This window comes from Fundulus heteroclitus, chromosome 20 (genome assembly GCF_011125445.2).
Source record: "Fundulus heteroclitus isolate FHET01 chromosome 20, MU-UCD_Fhet_4.1, whole genome shotgun sequence".
Taxonomy (NCBI): Eukaryota; Metazoa; Chordata; class Actinopteri; order Cyprinodontiformes; family Fundulidae; genus Fundulus; species Fundulus heteroclitus.
The window spans coordinates 28,430,640-28,451,076 of NC_046380.1; the positions used below are offsets into that span (position 1 = coordinate 28,430,640).

Below are 20,437 nucleotides of genomic sequence, written 5' to 3' on the forward strand. Positions count from 1 at the left end.
TGTATTCATTATGTGTCTCTGCTCTGTCTCCTCAAACCCTCAGTCGGTCATGGCAGACGGCCATTTACATTGAGTGTGGTTCTGCTGGAGATTTCTTCCTGTTAATGGGGAGTATTCCTCTCCATCGTCGCTACCTGCATGCTTGGTATGAGGGATTGCTGCAAAGGCATCGACAATGCAGATGACTGTCTGTGGTGCTCCACGCTCTTCCAGGAGGAGTGAATGCTGCTTGTCAAGATTAGATGCAATCTGCTGGGTTTCCTTAGATAGGAAACTTTTTGACCAATCTGTCTGGAAGATTTAATTGAATTTGACTTTATAAGGTGCCCTGAGATGACATGTGGTGTGAATTGGCGCTATATAAATAAGATTTAATTGAGATTTGTCAAAACATGTAATATTTCCCAGTTTCTTGGCATCTGTACTTTTGAATTGTTACAGATTCCCCCTCCCACTGTTTAACTAAAAAAACAAACATAAGAAACAAACAAGAAACTCACTCGGTGTTAAAAACTATGTACCAACAATTGGCCAGTTATCATTTGGAAAACTTTTTATTGAAGGATAATTTATCCTCAGAAATTCTGCTCAGGCTTGCTTTATAGGATTGGTTTATACCAAAATTTGAGCTGTGCTGTTTATTTCATTGCTGCAAGTTCAGAGGAACAGCTAGGCTTAGGAGAGAATCCAAGACGAAGGAGATGATAATCAACTTTTAGAGTTGATGACCTGATCACACATCCTTCAGCATCAGCAACCGGGCAACAGAGAAAGTAGACAGCATCAAATTCCTTGGAGCACAAATCTCTGATGACCTGATCACCTGTGTGAGAAACAACTCTGGGCATGGGAAACAGGGAAACGGTTTTTAGCAGCCGTGGTTCTTTCTGAGGAAGCTGAAATGAACACCACTCCCCAACAGAATCCACACAAGGTTCTGCAAAGCACTGGTCGGGTCTGCAGGGGATAGCTAGGGGAGTGGAAAACGTATTTTGTTTGAACCCTATCATCTGCTCATCCATTGTCAGCTTATTCATATTCATCCATCCATCCAGCTATCCATCCGTTCATTGTCTTCATCTGCTTATCCGTGCAGGCCACTGGTGCCTATCTCCAGTGTTCACTGGCCGAGAGGCGGGATACAGGTCGTCATTTCATCACAGAGCAACATAGAGATATACTCTTATACTCTTGATGTAGTTCTGGTTCAAAAAGCCTATATCGACCTAACCTAAATGTTATTTAAAGAAAACCCGAAATTCAGTCCAGACATTATCAGCACACATCCCTTGCTGGTGAACAGTCCCTTTAAATGCTCTAAACATCCAAGATGGAAAATATGGCAACCTCAACGCTTTCCCTCATGTAACCACCAGATACAAAAACAGATTGTCAGCGGTAACAACAAACATATGAACCTCAACTCCTCCTGCGTTCCCGGCAGACCTTCACTGCAAACACGATCCCTGAAGGAGCATTTACAAGTGAAGAATGAGGGGAGGACAGGAATAAGGATTTATTTTTGAAGGGGGAGAAGAAATTAGCTATTGGCTCAGGTAACTAACAACTTTATATCTCAAAGGAAAAACAGATGGAGGAAAAAAAAGAGAAAAAACACACCACAACAATACGGACTTGTTTGGAACACTGAAACATCATCCAGTTGGGGGGAAAAAAAAGACATAATCAGTGCTTTTGTTTGAAAGCAGGTCTGCGAAATAAGTTCCCAAGGTAAATAGGAAAAACAACACTCTCTGCAAGCTTAATTATTGAAAAATATGAACTTTCAATGTGCTGTTAATGGACCGAGTGATTTTATCTGGAGCTATGCTCACTATTTTTGCGGCTCGCCAAGAAGCCTGCGCTGCATTTTCCTCTCTGTCTGGAGCAACCAGATTGAGCTTGCTGTTTAGAGTTGAGCCTGAGAGCAGAACATTGCAGGTTTGAAGTGAAACAGCCACAACGTCTGAACTTAACCACACTTTAGTGGTTCTAGCTGCAAGAAGGTGACAGGCAACAGTGAACAATCACCTCGGTTTGCCTGTAAACATTGTTGAGGGCCCATTTTCACTGGGATCTAAAGCGATGCCAACTGGAGTTTGCTGTCCCTTGTGAAAGTATTTATACTACTTGAACTTTCCCTTATTTTGTTACTTTATAACAAACGTCATGGCATGTTTGTTTCGATTTAAAGCGATTGACCAGAACAAAGTTGTTTCATAAAGATATAAATAAAACCTGGTTTCAAAATAATTCTACTAATAAAAATCTGAAAAGTGCAGCATAGATTTATCAAACCAACTTTTACTGCAGTTCAAACTGGACTCGTGGTATGTCTTTGTCAGATTTGGACATCTAGAGACTGAATTCTTTGCCCATTGTAATGCATAATAGCTCAAGCTCAGTCTGCATAGATGGAGTCTGTGAACACCTGGTTTCAAACATTGCTGCAGACTGTCAGTTTTATTTATTTCTGGACTTTGACTAGGCCATTCTAATACTTAATTATGCTTTGATTTAAAGCACACTATTTCAGCTTTTGGCTGTATATTTAGCGTTCACCACATTTTGAAGAGTTCTGCAGCTTCCAACAGGTTTCCTGAAAGAATTTCCCTGTTTTATCTTAATTCATTTTCACATATACTCTGACCAGCTTCCCTCTCCCTACTTAAGGAACGCATTCCCACAGCATGATGCTGCCCCCACCATGTTTCAAGTTGGGCATGTTGTGTTTAAAGGGATGTGAAATGCTGGTTTTCTTCCACACATGCTATACAAAGGTCAAAAGCCAATTGTGCACATTCCGAGCAAGCTGTGATATCAGCTTATAACCTTTGAGTTGGATACATCTCGTGGTATTTTTATGTGAAACAAGGGCAGATGGCGCAAAGGACCATATGTTACTGACTGTCAGTCTAAACGTGAAGGATATCTTAACTGATCCGATACTGCCGGATAACTTAAAGAAAGAAGTAAAACCAGAACAGCTAGAGGAGGTAAAAGCCTCTGACAACATGAAAGAAGGCTAAATGAACAAATCATGTCAGCGGAAAGGCAGCTCAAATAGCCTCCTCAAAGGGACCACCTCTAAGCAGCCACATTGTTTGACATCTGTTTTGCAGCTTGGTTCTGCGCGGCGGTTTGTGTTGAGAAAGCCGTGCGCACATATCATCTTTGGCCCAGATCCAAGGGGTCCTGGCCGCTGGCTAGGTTGTCCCATGCAAATGTTTCATGGGGGAGGACAAAGAGCATAAGAAAAAAAGGACGACGGGTACTGATCTGTTCTCCCAAAACATCCTTGTATTCTTTACTCCTGAGTTTAGGTGATGCATTAAAGGATTGCAAAGTGTACTCGCTTCACTGCAAAGCCACCTCGTAAGAAAGCATCACAAACGTCTCTTATTTCTTTGCTCGTTTCTTCTCTTCCTGTGTAAACGCCGCATGTCGCCCTCTCTGTTCCACAGAACTGAGCCCTGTAAGCAAATCTGATTTAGATTTCCTGAAAAATTGTGTTTCAGGAAACCTACATTTCATTTGTCCAAATAATTTGCATCATTCTGAAAATGCTGTAGTTCAGCTCAATCGGCCAACACTGGCCTAGTTTTTATTTCTGATTAAAACCTGCCTTTGATATTGGGCCGCCTTTTGGACTCTTCTGCAAAGCACACTAAACATACTCTGTCTAAAGTGTGCACCATTTCTTTCTTTAAAAAACGCAGAGGAAATGGAAACATTCCTACTGCTGTAGGAAAATTTCACCAAAATTGAACGACCCTTGCAGCTCCATCAGGAGGTTAGTTATCGTGTTTCTTGGCCAGACACATTTCCAGACACATTTATCTTAAAATATTAGTGTTCCAGATTTTCAAACATTAAATCATGTTGGCCCCCTGGGCGCACTAATATCAGGAAACAAATCGTAAGAAGCACATCTGAATCAGATTGCAACATGAAACTTTTTTTTTTTTTCTTGCAGACTGGCCAAATCTGGAGCACTCTGATAGACAACAGGATGTAATCGTAAAAATATAAATCTTCCACACTCAAGACTCTCACTTACATTTCAGTGGATTACAACTGGCACCCTGAAGTGAAAAAGCGGTGCTGGAGAGGAATTGTCAGGACGTCACTGTTTGGATTTTACCATCAGCGTTTATGACAAAATGCTGTTTTAAATTTCAACACGTCACACGCAATATCAACAAGCAGAAGAAAACGTTTCTGAAAAAGATAATTTATTTTTTAAAAAGCCGCCTTACAGAACTGGAAAAGCAAGAAGTTGATGGTTTAAGGGAAGCAGACCAATAACAAAAGCAATCACAGAATGCTTCTTAAAGGCAACCTTCATCCCTGACACATAATAAACAAATCCTGTACCATGCCAGCTTCACTGGATGGAGATAAATGATGCTCTGCACCAAATACAGAAAACATCCTTTAATTGGACGCAAATTACAAACACAAAAGAAAATTTTGGGAGAAAAAAAAATCACTTAAAGAGTAATTAAGAGAAATAGTGTGCTGTGATTTTAGCAACAGCAAGCCAAAGTAGGGAAATTCCAATGTTAAAAACAAAATAAAACAAACAAAAAATTATATCTGTATATTTTGTGTAGAGACAAGCTTTAACTTTAAAAAATAATTTAGAAAAGGACGGATTTGAAATAATTTTTCATCAATAATTCATGAAGAAAAGGCACAGTACATATTTATGGCACTATGTCACACGTGACCTCAAGGATAGAACAACAGGTAGTCGTGTCTCAAAAAAACAATGCCAATATCTGTATTTCAACAACTGGGGGTGTAACCAATGCATCCCGGCTTAGAGTTCACAAGAACAGACACGATTTTAGCAACATTGCGGAACAACCGTTGAGAAAACCTACCGCAAGTTTGTTGTACAAATGTGTCAATATGTTACATTTTCTATGTTGGTTTCAATCAAAGTTGGTTCCAGAACCAAATGATAATAATAATTAAAAAAATAATTGACTGGTGTTAACACTGATAAATACTTATTTGATTTGATAACACAAGCTTTCTGTCAATACATTAACGGAATAACTGCAAAAACCAAATTTCTTGAGGAAGCAAACTGAGGGAGTAAGATACTGAAAAGTGGTAGTAAGCATTAGGTAACCATAATGGTCTAGTAAAATGATGCGTTGCTATTGGATAGACTGAAAAGCATGAAATTGGGTCACTACGGGACAGGATTAAACTGTTAAGTGGGAGGTGGTGGCCTTGTGGTTACAGCATTGTGCCTGGGTCCTGGAGGTTCTGAGTTCAACTCCCGCAGACTGCCACTCTGGCTCTCTGAACAAGACCCTTAACCCCAGATTGCTTCCCGGGCGCCGCACAGTGGCAGCCCACTGCTCCCCAATGGAAAGGTGAATTTCTCCATTGTGAGATCAATAAAACTATTATAAAGAATCCGTACTATAGTAACAACCCTGTAATGGGGAGTTAAAGACCATGCCCTATAAATGTTGACGATCTGATTAGCATCAGTAGAAGACATTTGCTCCCCTTGGTTTTTGCCTAGTAACCTGTAGATTTGTGTAATTCCTCAGAAATGCTTTGAAGAAAAACCTGCTCAACAAAATTTCACAAAGCACTGAATTATGAGACAGCGTCATTCTAGCCATTTGTCTGAATATTTTCACAATTAACACATTAGTATATACCATGTTCTGCATAGACAAGGGTGTGATATTGATACGATGCATGATGTGTCCAGCACTAGAAGAGAAAACAAGTCATCAAAAGATAAAGCATGTGGTTTAACACTGAAGACATGAAGCATGAAATAGCTCTTTCTGTTATTGCTTAAAAAAGGGACACCTTGGCTTTTAGCTTCTTTGGAGGGACCTTTTTGAGCTCTTGATTCTTTTGATCCTGGGTGGTCTCTTGGTCAGGGTGAGTTTGGGGCATCTTTGACTCATGGAGTTGTTTAAGGCTTAGAGTTTGTTGCTCCTTTGTCGTTTCTCGTTGGGCCAGACGTAGAAGACGTTTCAAAGTCTTCACCTTTTCCTTCAGGTGGCCATTGGCTTTCTCCAAAGTACGCACTCTCTGAGAGAGAGTCCTTACCCTCTCTTCCTCTTCAAACAGAGCTTTCTGAACCGTGGAGCACAACAACTAGTAGGGAATACAAAAAAAACAAAACAAAAAAAACAGTAGATTATTCAAGCTTTACAACTGAAATCAATGTACAGTTTAAAAAGAAACTCACACAACACACTGGGACATGCATAGAAAAAGTACAATACCCAAATTTGTGTCCATGATTTGTCCTCGTTTGTTATCACAGGGGTAAGTCCCAGCCACATTTGGAAAAACATGTAGCCACGTGGGTTAGGTTACATAATTACACTATTAACAGCCAAAACATACTCAGTAAAAGTTGCAAATGTTTTTCTAACCTTTGAACTTTTTCACATTTATTCCCATAACAACCGCACATTTTTGTATGTATTTCACTGCGATTTTGTGTGATTGAATGTCACAAAGTGCCTAATTAATAAAGTGAAAGGAAATTCAACATGACTTTCAAAAACAAATACTGAGTAAATATCTGAAAAAAGTGCATTTGTGTGCTGTCCTCTTTAATTTAATACAGAAGCCCCCAAGAGGTGATGTAAATCTTCTTTTAGGCGAGGCATCATGTTCCCTGCAGTATATTGGGTTTTAACAGAATAACTTTGATTTCTCAAAGTTAAGGCTTCGAAGCCTCACATTAACGCCACAAACAGACATATAATGTGTTCCTGCTGGCTGGAAAATGCAGAATGTGCAATCATTGCTTGATTACGTTTGGTGAAGCTTTGATTAGAGAGTAAATTATGGCAAAGTTTTATTTAATGACGTACTTCTGACCTAAAAGATAGTTTCAAAACCTGCAATAATATTCTTTTGCTGTGGCAATTTTTATGTTTAAATGTGCCACTGGCTTCCAAACATTTTTCATGCATCTGTGTGGAGCACGTTGTCCATTTTTGGAAAGGGCAGAACTTCATCCCCAACAATACGCTCATGTGTCAGTTGTTGATTTGATGCGATGTTGCTGACGTGACATGGGCTTTTCACTCCAGCACAAAATTTTGGAAGCAAAACCAACGGCAGGCAAAAGATTTGGAAACAACTTTTTTCCTCGGACTGCCTTTAGGAATAAATTGTTGTTACCAAATTATTGCTGAATAGATGCAAACAAAAAAAGAGGTGGTTAGTTTTAGGGTTCAGACTTTGGTGCAAAAGTTAATAAATCATAACACTCACATGTAGATCAAACAAACAGAAGGTTTCTGAAAGTTGACCCCATGTCTTATATGGTTACATGGGACGCACCGCTAAATGACTCGTTATAGGTTTGAGCCCACAAACTCATAAAAGGTATGGCTGTGTGAGGAAATACGTTACATATGTGATGCTGAACTGGTGCTTGGATATGGACTTTTCTTTGTATAAGTCACATGCGGGAACATTGCTGACAGGCTCTTTGGGCAGAGAGCCTGTGTCAACAGTTCACAAGTCGTCCAGGATATTCCATTGTTTGTATAAGAAGGAGCCAAAAAAAGGGTTTGTTTTGGATGCGTGCTGCTTAAAACAAGGGATTTGGGAACAGAAAGAAAAAACACAGAACGGGAACAATGTCAAGACAGTCATGTTTCTCATGACTCTTGTGTCAAGTTACGTGTGGGGATAGTGAGGAGGTGCCAAATTCTGAAATATTTTTGGAATAGGATGTGCAAGAAATAAACTTCATTTTGCACCAAAAACAAAAGGCAATGCACATCCAGATTTCAATGAAAAATTGACAGGAATTAAAACTTGATTGGATGTGAAAAAACGGGAACAAGGATGAGTCAATGAGTCCTTTCGGCTGCTCCCTTATCGAGGGGTTGACACGGCAAGTTAATAAAACTTGCACACAGAATTGCACGTTTTTACTCTGGATGCCCTTCCTGACGCAACCAAGATACGAACCCCGGTCCCCTGAATAAAAGACATGGACCTAGCAAACTACACCACAGAGGGACTGACAGGGCAGCTTATAGAGATGTATCCAAAGTGACTTGAAGCTGTAATTGCGGAAAAAGGTGAATCTACACAGTGCTGACTTGAAACATGAAAACACCAAGAGTGGTGAATACTGCAAGAACAAGGATGAGAAGAAATCATAGCCATAAAAGGTTAACAAACACTTCATTGACAGCACAGCAGAATGCACAATGCTGGTTTCATTATTGTCTTGCAACTAGAGGGGTCCTAGGTTCAAACCCTGGCCTGGCCTGAGGTCTTTCTGCATGGAGTTTCAATGTTCCCACAGTGCATGCGTGGGCTCTCTCCAGGTACTCTGGCTTCTTCCCACAGTTTTAGCTCCATAAAAACACAACTTTTAGGTTAATTGGTCTCAGTAAAATTGCCCTTAGAAATGAGTGTGTGTGCTTGGTTGTTTGTCCTGCGTGTCTCTGTGTTTCCCTGTGATGGACTGGCAGCGACCTGTCCAACCCCACCGCAACCCTGCAAGGACAAGCGGGCAGAGATGATGGGATGGGTGGATGACAACACAGCAATGCAGCTAAACAAAGTGACTAACAATAAGCAGAAGTAAGAGAAACGATTACATAAAATGGTCTGCTTTTCAGAGATACTGGAGTGAGCTGAAACCCAACAAGCTTGTGAACCTGAAACAGGCGATGCAAAGACCTGGACCTTTTCTTGCAGAAAAAAAAATAAAAAATCACCTCCATATGCCTGTGTCTGTGTTTGTGTGTGCCAGAGCGTGGATTTCCTCAGCAGGCTCTAATGCTTCCACATGGGCTAGCGGGACAACCGATGTAAATTCTCTGCCATCAGATAACAACCACTGAGGGTTTTGAGGAAATGTAAAAAATGTGCTGCCGACCCACATCATTGGTTAGTACATTACTTGTTGTAATATTAGCCGTGGACTCTTTCCATGTGCTCTTGCTTTGGTCGCAGAGGATTTTCCATGAAAGTATGAAACTTTAAAATGGAAAGAATCATATTTAGACACCGAACAGTTGGAGAATATGAAAAGCAGAAAGTGTTACATTCAACGCAAGTTATTTTTGCACCTATAAATGACTTTCGCATGAGCGTGCATTGTCTTTGGGGCGGACCAGGACCCGAGTATGGCTGTCAGAATTAATGAACTTAGTTGGGAAAGGTAGCACTTACATCCAGGTGTTAGTAATCATGTTTCTGGGAGATTTCAGGGACATTTAATGTAATTCTTACTGACTTTCTTAGCTTATTTTACAACATATGTTAAAACTTGCCTTCTTAAGGAAGCCTTTGTATTTTGAATGGAGTAGAATCAAGGTTAAGAGTGGTACACTGGAAACTATTCAAAAGTAACACTTCTACATGCATTTAATTTGGTCCGTAGCTACAGTGTAAAACGTTTCCTTAGCACTTACTGACAAATGTTATTTTTTTAACCCTAACTGAACTGTTGATACCTAGTAATTAGTCAAGCAATTTATCGCCATCAGATATACATCAGAAACATACACTGAAACACATTTCAGTGGCCCCTTGACAACCTTTTACCGCTCAAAGGTAGTCATTGGTGAGTAAATCCTGTTACTTTGTTATAGGTGCACGCAAGTGAAAGGACCTTTATTTTGTAGGCACCGATTGTTTTCTTAATGCCATCTGTGCGCTTATGTGCCCCAGGAAATTTGATGAACAGCTTTTTAAAAAAATTGACAAGGTGAGTGAGCGAGTCCATTTGGCTTCTCCCTTATTCAAGGAACGCCACAGCAAGTCACTGGGCTTGTTTTTCCAGAGTATATGCAGGCCTTAAGAAATACAACACAGCATCGGGGTATAAGTTTAACAGCAAACACATTTTATCATCTGGACAGAAGCACGTTAGCTGCCGACCGCAAGCCTAGTTGGATTCAGACTTTTTGTTATGGACACTGTCACAAATAATAAAGAGAGCAGTAACATATGTGTTGATGTGCATGTTGCCTGTGTACTTGCAGCAGTAAATTATCCGTTCTGTTATCTGAGTGGAAAGAAAATACAATGGTGTGGTTGTAAGTCAGCCATTGAGCTTGCCTAGCTAACGGCTGTCCTGCATTACCTCCCTCACCAAGCACACCAAATTTGTCCGTCCTCACTCACCAATCCCCTTTCCCTTCAAGATGTAGATCTTTGATGATATTCCGAGGTCCAATGAACGCTACAGGGACATTCATCAAGATTATTTTTTACTCATTTATGATAATAAATACCTATTATTTACTGTTATTTAGCCCAAGTAGCCCAAAAGTAAAATGGTTCTTTGCTACAAACAAATCCAAATCAGCTAAGAAGTGCTGTGGGGCATATTTCAATAGCCACCCAGCAAAAACACAACCAGGTCACAGTAAATGGATGACAATCAGCTAGCTAGTGGCAAATAATGTTTGATCATTGAGCTCTTAAATCAAAACTTTAACACTTTCATCAAAGCCAACTTGACCCTGATCTTATTTTAAGTTCCAGTTGTTTTACCCAGATAATTACAATTGGCAATACAAGTTCATAGCAATGTATGTCAGTGTAGTGTATGGTTTCATACAATTGAGGGCCATGTTTATAAATATGTGAAGATTTATTGAGATACCAACTACCAATGCAATTAATCAGGTTACTATCACAGGTATGACTGGGTTTTAAATGCACAGCGGCCATATTGGAGGGCTTTCCTTGTATATTTTTCCAGTTTAAAACTCTAAAGATATTGCATTAAATATACAGTGCAAGGGGACTGAAATGTGTCTTTTTTTTCTTTCCTTGTTAAACAAAATAACACAAATAAGGCTAAATTAAGTTAGAATAGAATGTCTTAGCAGTACAGTTGTCTTTAAAAAGTGTTTAATGAGGTGATACTTTTTTATAAAACATTTGAAAACCATTGCTTCATATAATATTAGGGAAAGGCTTACTCATATAATGTATCAGGCCTTAAGAAGCAGTCGAGTCTTTTACATCCTGAATTCTATGTTCAAAATGATCTATTCCTGCTTATTCGTGCAGTGTCACAGGTGCCTATCTGCAGCAGTCATTGGGCAAGAGGCAGTGTACACCGGACAGGTTGCCAGTCCATTCCAGGGCAGCATAGAGACAAACAACCATGTACACACAAACTTAATCTGTGGGAGGAAGCCATAGAGAACCCACACATGAAGAGGGAGAACATAAAAACTCCATGCAGAGAGACTGGGATTTGAACCCAGGACCTTCTTGCTATAAGGCAGCAGCACTCAGGGTGGAGACTTTGAGTTGAGATAAGCGAACATTGAATGTTGTTCTAACAATGTAGTTTGGTGACAGAAACATCACTTAGGTAAGTGTACACCCAAGTATTCAGCTAGTCTCAGTTGTGGGCTGACATTTTGATGATTCTGCTATTCTGGTTGTTAAATGCTCAGGCGACTCCATGTTTCTTTTTCATCTTTTTCTGTGGTTTAAGCCGGATTCTAATATTTGCATGGTGGGATTCGGTTTACTGAGAGGTGAGGTCAGCTGTCGTAGGTTGCTTGGTGCAAATGCAAAAACAAAGTGAAACAAAGCTTGTGTTCATTTTTTAAGTTGATTGCATATCAACACAATGAGATAATCCAAAATGTAGTTTTGTATTTATAATCAGAAGCTTGATCCAAGAGTTAATGAAAATACAAATACATGGCAGATGTTTTTATTTTATTTATTATAAATAGCAAGAAACTAATTGTAAACAGAGGGAACAAGGCGGGACTAAATCATATTTGATAAATAGAGCAAGATAAGTAAAAAAAATGCCCTGATTCAAAACACTGTATACAATTTTCTAAATATTTAACATGGGATTACTAGTAAAGCTTGGGTACAAAGGAACTTTGTTCATTAACATCTGCCTGCTGAGACAAAGATGGAAGGCATCTCCCAAAAATCTCTTAAAATTGACTGTGCATCATTATTAGGGCCATGCTTTTATTAGGTGCATGGTTTTGTGGAACTCTTAAAGTTCTTTAGTTACAATATTATGTGGAACAGCACATCTGATTCTGCATTGTATGCTTTTTCCCAGGCTTTAACTTCTTTAACAATTCGGTTATTGACTTTTGAACTTTTTCCTTCAGACATTGCAAGTTCTTTGTATTGCCAAACCTCAGGAAATGTGCTTCTGGTTTCTCATGCATTAAGACCATTGAACCTGCCAACTTTTTTTCCAACATTTCTTTGAAAACAAAGGGATGTAATACCTAATCCTTTTTGTGTGTTCTGCAATGAGTCCAACTTCTAGGTCGTTTGACTGTAAAACCATTGTGAAACAGTTACAGCTGAACCAAAATGGGCCATTTGACCAAGTGCCTGAAAAAGACGTTCTTCAAAGAATAGTATGACTGTTTTCAAAATCAAATTTAGATAGTTGGCTCTGATGTTGTTTTTCCAATTCCAAGTCAAGTCTACAATCTTTCAGTGGCAAGTCCAGGTTAAATACCAAGGACTGGTCTTTGAAGGGTTAGTCCAAGTTAATTTTCGAGTGGCAAATCAATGTCAAGAAAAGTATTTCGGAGTCAAGTCAAAAGGTAAGTCTTAGGAGGGCAAGTCTTATTAAAGTCTTAAGTCTAAACAGGCAAATCCAATTCCAGTCTCAAGTCCTTGACGGGCAAATCCAAGTCGAGTCTAAATCCAAGTCCTGAGTCTTCATTTACTGATATTAAGATTCACACATTTTATTCATGCCGTCTAGTCTACCAAAAACGAAGATGTAGGTTATGAATTTGAAAAATTACCCTTAAACCGAATATAACACATGGAAATGTAACATCTGCATCACCTTCTTCAGAAAATGTAATTCGACATGTTACAAAATTGTGATTAAGTGCTGTGTATTATTGTAAATGGATTAAACCATATTTACTTAGCACGTTAAGACCTTTACACATGATAGACAAAACCCAACCACAACAAATAAACTCCTAACCAGTAAAAATATACATATGCATACATATAATAGATATTGTAAGAAAACCCAACAAACAGACGTACCATCAGAAATGGCAACAAACCCTTTACACCTAACTTAAAATAATCATAATTATTATATATATATATATATATATATATATATATATATATATATATATATATATATTCCAAAAATAACTAGTAGAAAAAGGTTATTGCCAGTTACGGCTGAACGATTTTTAAATTTTTGGAAGATAAGGATTTTATTTTGCCAATTCACTCATTGGGCTTCCATGAAGAGAATAGCATGTAATGCTGAATATATGTTTAGGAAAGTACATATATCTACCAAAATATTGTAAAGAGGAAAGTTAATACGGGGCACTTTAATTAACAATGAGCTCACAAGTGTTAACTCATTGTGTAAAACCATTAGCAGCAAACACTTTGTAACATTTTCATCGTTTACAATGGCAGGGCCTGCCATCTTGTTTTACAAGCATGTTTCACAGCTTGTATTTAGTTGCACTTTGAATTCAAGTCAACTCCCAAAGTTTTATTTTTATCCCCTATTGCCCTGCCCTATTGGCCTAGTTATTCTCAAACCTCTGAATGAATCCAACTTGAAGTTTATTTATTTTGAAGAGCTAGATGTTTCTTTGTAAAAATGCTAGCTTAAAGTGTGACTCAGCACAAAATGAACACTTGTTTTGAAGATAAACTGTATAAGGGTGCTACTTTAACATTACTGTGCAATTTATTACATTTCCATGTTAACTTGTTTAGTTCTACAATATTTGTTTCAAAACCATCTTGGTGCTGCACTGTTAATGTTCCCACATAATCAGGTGTACTGTTCGCATACTATGAGACGCTCTGATGTTTTACCCATCATACTAGAGCGTATCAATTGCCTACATTTCTTGTGACAAATTCCTACATTTGCCACACTTTCAGCCAGTGGGACAAAAAGGGGGAATGGATAGTAGCATGTTTGATGAACTAGTTGAGCGCCTAGAGCCGTTTCCTCTCCAGCAGGCACCCACCGCACACCTGTCAGTGAAGCACAGAGAGGGGCTGTGAAATTGCGTGTCCTCTTGACTGCCTGCTTGGAGCAGCTCAGTGTATCAAGATTGGTTTCACAGTTCGATATGAAGACTTCTTCCTGGTGTGCAGTTTATAGTATGTCACCGTATACATGGTCGCAAAGAAAGGAGCCCTTTGCGTACCTGTTTGTGCTTTTGTCATTAAAGCCCCAAGTCTGGATATAAAAGCATCTCTGTCAGACACACGCCCTGTTGCCCCTGTGTTGAATCAGACTTAGAAGTTGGAATCGTGAGCATTGGGAGCATTGATCAATAGTATATAGCATTTGTTACTGCTTTGAATGTTAGCCCATGTTAGCCATGATGCTGCTAACCACTAATAAACTGCCCCCATTCTGTCCTCCATCACCTCTGCAGCACCAGCTTCGGGCATGGCTGAGTCAGCGCCTTGAGCCATCGGCTCAAAGTGATAATGCTCAGGCCCGCCGGGCACAACAAATGTTTGGTGACGAGGAGGGTGAGAAATCCTCCACTTTAAAAGACTGACCCATGAAGAAGCCACCAGTGTCGCCCAGGCCACTATCCATGTTTCAATATGTCAACATGCTGCCATGTTTATGTTGTTTCGGCTGTGGGCTTGGCAGCTCTTGCTTTCGTTCCAGCCGTATGTACCGCCTTAAACCACAATACTTCAACGTGATTGGCTCAAACTGTTTTTTGTTCGATCACAAACGGTTGAGACAGGAGCGGGTAAGATTGATTCTCGTGTTTGTGAACGCACAACTACCTCAAGGATTTAGCTTGCAGGCAAGGTTACACTTTGGTGGCATTTCTTAAAATTCATCAGGGGCCGGCTTACGCTTTTACATCAGGGTGAGTCACACTTTTCACAGCAAGAGTATGTTAGAGGTAAGTTACTATCATAAACAAGATTTACAGTCCTTTGTTTTATGGTTCAGGTTTGATAGACATCCATTTGGTCATAAATTATAATGCTACAGCTAACATGAACAGGTTTGTATTAAAAACCCAAAATCTGTGAACGTCCTTCGTTAATCTAAAAAAACATACTATGTAAGGTGAGAACCTGCGGTCAGTGGCTTACTTACCTTATTGTTCTGCACAATGGTAGCTTTAAATAAAAACAGAGGAAGTTGAAAGCTGCCGTTCATTAAACAAAACCCATATGTACTGATCTGCACTTCTAGTCCAACTTTCCTTTTTTTTCTTACCTCAGATAAAGAATGCACCGTAAGACCCACGTGTCCCAAACCTTGAGTCCCAGTTGAATCTCCAGACTTTACAGTGCAAGTCCAAGTCAAGCCTAATATCTTTGTTTTTGCGACCTACTGTACATTAAATGCCGCTTGGGTGTGAGTCACAGACCTATGTCACCATCTTTGATGTCTACGTACCCGGCTGTCCTCTTGAGCCTCCCACTCCGGGGTGAAACTGTGGACTTGAGTTCCAGGTGTGCAGTTGGAAAACTGGAACAGGCTGGCAAACATGCGGTGGTTCTCTGGAGTGTCGGGGAATATGGGGTCCTGGAAATTAACTCCATGTGGAATGATGTTGTAGTTTTCATCCATCCTACATGGCATAAAGGGCACAAATACTCTCAATTAGTAAATCAAATCAAAACAAACCAAAAATGCATGCATACCTGACTATAAAGCCAGATGAAAATGCATAGGCAGATTTTCTTTTTTTAACATTTAACTGTCATCAAGAGTCTGTTTAAACGGTTGGAAATCATTCTATTTATAGCATTTTACTCACACTCTATATTTGTGAACTGTTAATTATTATGAACGCTCACACAAGCAAACTGCTAATTTGTTTGCCAGATGTACCTGTCTGTTAGTATTTAAGAATGGTGGGAAAATAAACACAACTACGTGACTTGTTGGCAGACTTTGATCATTATTAAAACCCTGAGAATCGTGTCGATGACTCACACCAGTAAATTACAAGGCGAAAAGGGATTTATGAAGAGTGTTTCATATCTTCAGGAAGTCGTGGTATTCATCTGGATTTCATTTCATGGCCCTCAGGGAGCGTCTTCAGCCTGGCTGTCCCTGTCAGAGGCTGTGCTGTTGGTATGTTCAAATGGCAGGGGAGCGCTCATGTTTAACTTCAGCAGATGATGTCAAGGGTTAGATGTAATCACGGGAACTAAAAAGTGCATGGACTTGCAGATCCAGGTTTGCTTATACAAACCCTAGACTGCCAGGGACAAATTGAAATAAAAGAAAATCTGTTAGAATTGCTGGCAGCACATAATCATTTATTAGTATTAATGCACAAGATTTCGTTGACAGAGAAAGTGAAAATGCAGAAAGAGTGAAAAAAAGGTTTTCCAGCAAACGCATGCCTTTAGCAGCACATTCAGTCTGTATTTATGGGTCCTGAGGGAGATCCTTCAAGGACTTTGTTCAGCGTTAGGCTCTGATTCATCCCGTCCAGGCAGCATGTTCTGATGATTGATGGGAGTAGCTATTTTTGTTTTGGAGGAGAGTAAAAAATGTCGCTTGGAGACTTGATAGCGGGTCTTCTGTAAGTTACTGTTGCTAAGCAGCATCAACAACAATGCTTTAAGACCTTAGATGTATCTGTTGTGGGTTTATGGTGAAGCCACACCCTCTGGACAGGCAAATGCAGCATTTGAAGCTGCATGAAATTTCTTCAAAACTAGTTCTTATTTGAGTTGAAGGTTATTCAGAGGTCAGATTTCCCCAACAAATTCTCTACAACAAAAAAAACCCTTATATCTACACCTCAAATGAAGTCTGTTTAAAGTAGTCTGTCCTAAAAACCTGAAAGTAACCGATCACTTGATATGATGAATCTCATTCCTGAACAACTGCATATCTACTTATGAACTGCATGCACCACTATATTTTTCAACTTTTCATATTTTGTCGCATTAAAACAAGAAATTTTACTGCATTTTATTGAGACCTTGCGTTATAGACTAAGACAAAGTAGCGCATAACTGTTACGTTAATAATTGCAACAAAAATCCTACAAGTGTGGCATTTATGTGCATCCCCTTGAATGAATACCTTGTGGAACCACCTTTCGCTCCAGTTATGGCATTGAGTCCTATTGAGTACGCATCTACCACCTTTGCACATCTAGACAGTAAAACTGTCAATGCTTTGATGGAAAATAAAGGAAAATAGTCAGATTGGATCAAGTGCTTTGTTGAATTCAATTTTCAAGGTTTTGCCACTGATTCCCAATTGGATTTAGGTTTGGACTTGATCTGGGCCGCTCTGACACATGAACACATCTGATCTGATTAGCTGCATCCATCTTTCCATTGACTCTGACTAGCTTGCTTTTCCGTGCTGAAGAGCAAGCCCCGCAGTATGATGAGTGACTGGCATCTGTACCATGTTGTTATGGTGTGTTCAGGATGATGTGCAGGGTTCACTTTTCTTCACTCTGGCAGGTTTTATTTAGGCCAGAAAGTTCATATGTGGCCTCATAGGGACAGAGCACCTTTTTTTCATATATGTTTGTGGTGTCGCCTCCATGGCTTGTGGCAAACTGCCAATGGGACAGGGCATCTTAGTGATTTCTTCTAACATTAATTCTTGCTTTCCATTCTTCCATAAACAACATATTTTTTAAGTGCACAGCTAATTGACAAAGGTCCACTGCTCATGGACATCAAGGCTGCATCCTTGATTGATGCTCTTTTTGCCCAGGCCTTCAGGTTTAGGTTGATAGCCTTGTCTTGGTAGATTTGCAGCTGTACCATCATCTTTCCATTTTAAGATGATGCCTTGACGAATGCACCATGGGATGCTCCAAATTTGGGAAGCAATTTTAGAACCTAAATATGCTTTGAACTCCACAGCTTTCTCCCTGCTGTGTGCTTTGGTCTTTAGTTTGCTGTTTGTTTATCAATGTTCTCCAATAAATGTTCTCCTCTAAGAACTTCTAAGAACAAATGTAGTTATTCATTCTTTTAATGATTAAATGCTAAGCATGAACTCATATGGCATCAGAGGTGAATTTGGTTGCACTACATTTTATCTAGGGGTATCAGAACAAAGGGGTCTTGATGATTCACACAACACAGCTTTTAAAAACTTTTTCTTTGATAAATCGTTGCAAATGTATGTACTCCTTTGTGTATCGATCACATAAAACACTAATAGAATACACTCAAGTTTGTGCTTTTAACATGGCCACAGGGCGTTGTAATGACAAACCCCAATAATAGGTTGTGGCTTTCTACATGCAGCAAAGCCATTCAACAGTCTCAGTGTCAAAGTACCTCCAAACTCAATGATAGTTATCAAACATGTGTTAAGGGTCTTATTTTTCTAGTTTCTTATGCTTGCATAAAAATAATTGTTTTCAGGAGTGGCTAAATTAATGGCAGGCTCCCCCCCCCCCTTTTTTTTTCCTAAGCAACAGAGCTCAAGCCATATCTGTGAGAAGATGCAACTAGGTCATGCATGTCACATTAGCACCGTAAGGCAAGCTTTAAACTCTGCACAGCGCTCCAAACATAACATAATGCAGTCTGCTTTATATGCAATACAACGCAAAGGGGAAATCAGCAAGTTTCTCTAACTGCAATGTGAGCTTTTTGTTGTTATGGTTATGTATATTACTCCCGTGGGCGCAATAAAACCTTAACCCAGATGCATGCGTGGTGTTGTTTTATTAATGACTCAACAGGGCCCATAAATAAACTACGCAGTATAAATAAAGAGTGTAGAGACCGTTCACCTCAGAAAGAAGTAGTAGTTGTTGTTTTCGGTGACGCTGTAGGTGAAGCACGGTAAGTATCCCAGGCCGCTGACGTTGAACCTGGAGCCTGCGGGCACCTCCAGCATGCTGCCCCAGGACTGGTCGCACAGCAGCTCGATCTCTGCGGAGAAGAGCAGGTCGGTGTCGTGCTGCCACGGCAGGTAGTTGTACACGCTGTAGGACTCTTTGTGCAGAGCCAGCACTTTGGCAAACACGATGATCTCCGCCAGCTCAGCGCGGCACGCTTCCGTCTGCGGTCTCCAGTCGTGGGGCAACTGGCATCCCCAGCTCCCGTCAGTGATGCCAGCTGCCAAAACAAGCCCCAGAGTAATCCACATGATGCGACGGAGAGGACTCATCTGTCGCTCCGCGGGGCGCACCAAAGGCGCACGGTGCTCGGGATGGATACGGTAATGGGGAGGAAAATTATTTTACATGTGCTTCCAGGTGATGTAGATGGATATTCTCCTAGTCGGTCTGTTGGAGGAAGTTTTTTTCCCCCCTCCCCTGCAGGATAAAAAAGTCCCAAAGATCGCTGCAGCGTAACTCTGTTGCCTCCTGTCCGACCAGAGCTGACGCCTCACCACGCCAGCATCCTCTGCAAAAAAACTGCCTCTTACCTCTGAGGCAAGACGAGAAGCAGCAAGGGAAAAAAAGTTGCAGTCAACACGTTTAGGTCAAATTTCTCTAACTCGCCGTGTAATAATAAAAAAAGATATTTATTCCTAAGATTTTGACATGTGTTATTACTAATCAATTCCAACAATTCCTCGGAAAAGTTTAAAGATTTAGTAATAAAAACTGATGGAATGTCACTGGCGCCCTCTGATGGCCATCTTGAAGAAACTCGTCTCTTTGGGTTCTTTTCGTTCAGCTGTTTATTTATTTATTAAAAAAGATATTCATATGAAGATCACACTTGTCAACCGATCTGCGTATTTACCATATTTGGACATATTTAGTATGTCAGTACAGTGACATATAAAAATCATTACTAAAAGCTTCAATATTATGAGCTTGATGTAAATATAAGTCATATAGTAAGATGATGTGACCTTTTGTTTTTATGTGAGAGTAGTGTATTCTAAACGCAACCATATTATATCTAAATCTGTAGTTTCATTATAATTTAGTTTGATTTATAAATGTATGATATTGCTAAGTTCGATAAGGCCTTCTTGTCTGTTTTCTTTTATTGCTCCGATTACCGGTCATAAACTTTCATATTGTCACCTTCCTGATATAATGGCCTGCATCATTTTTTACCCCCAGGTTTTTCAGAAAACACACAAAATATTACGGCAACAAGTTACTAAGTTGATTTAGGCAAAAAGATAATTTTTTGGCAAAATAGTCAATTTTAGGATGGTGATGATATATTAAATTATTCATAATCATAAATATCCATAGCAACTTGTGTACATGCTGTCTGAATTAAATAATCTTACAGTAATATTGCTTTCTTTATTAATTCAGCTCTGTTGTTTTTGTTTGTTCTGTTGTTGTTCTGTTTATTTTTTACCTTACTGTGTATGAAAAGTGCCTCATAAATAAAGACTGACTAACTGATTGATTGATTGATTTACTGGCTGGATTGATGAAAAAACGTAAAGTTTCCATAAATCCATAAATGAGTTTGTACG

The 20,437-nt window shown here is 39.6% G+C and overlaps 1 protein-coding gene across 1 annotated transcript; it reads right to left on the minus strand.

The window, feature by feature from the left end:
* Window positions 1-4,214: 4,214 nt before the first annotated feature.
* ccdc3b (coiled-coil domain containing 3b) lies at window positions 4,215-19,613 on the minus strand. Its single transcript, XM_012874868.3, has 3 exons — window positions 18,774-19,613; window positions 15,437-15,611; window positions 4,215-6,141 (listed from the first exon to the last, which is right to left on the minus strand). Exons 1-3 carry the CDS (start codon window positions 19,151-19,153, stop codon window positions 5,833-5,835), a joined length of 864 nt encoding a protein of 287 aa, XP_012730322.1. The 5' UTR covers window positions 19,154-19,613; the 3' UTR covers window positions 4,215-5,832.
* Between the last annotated feature and the right edge of the window lie 824 nt (window positions 19,614-20,437).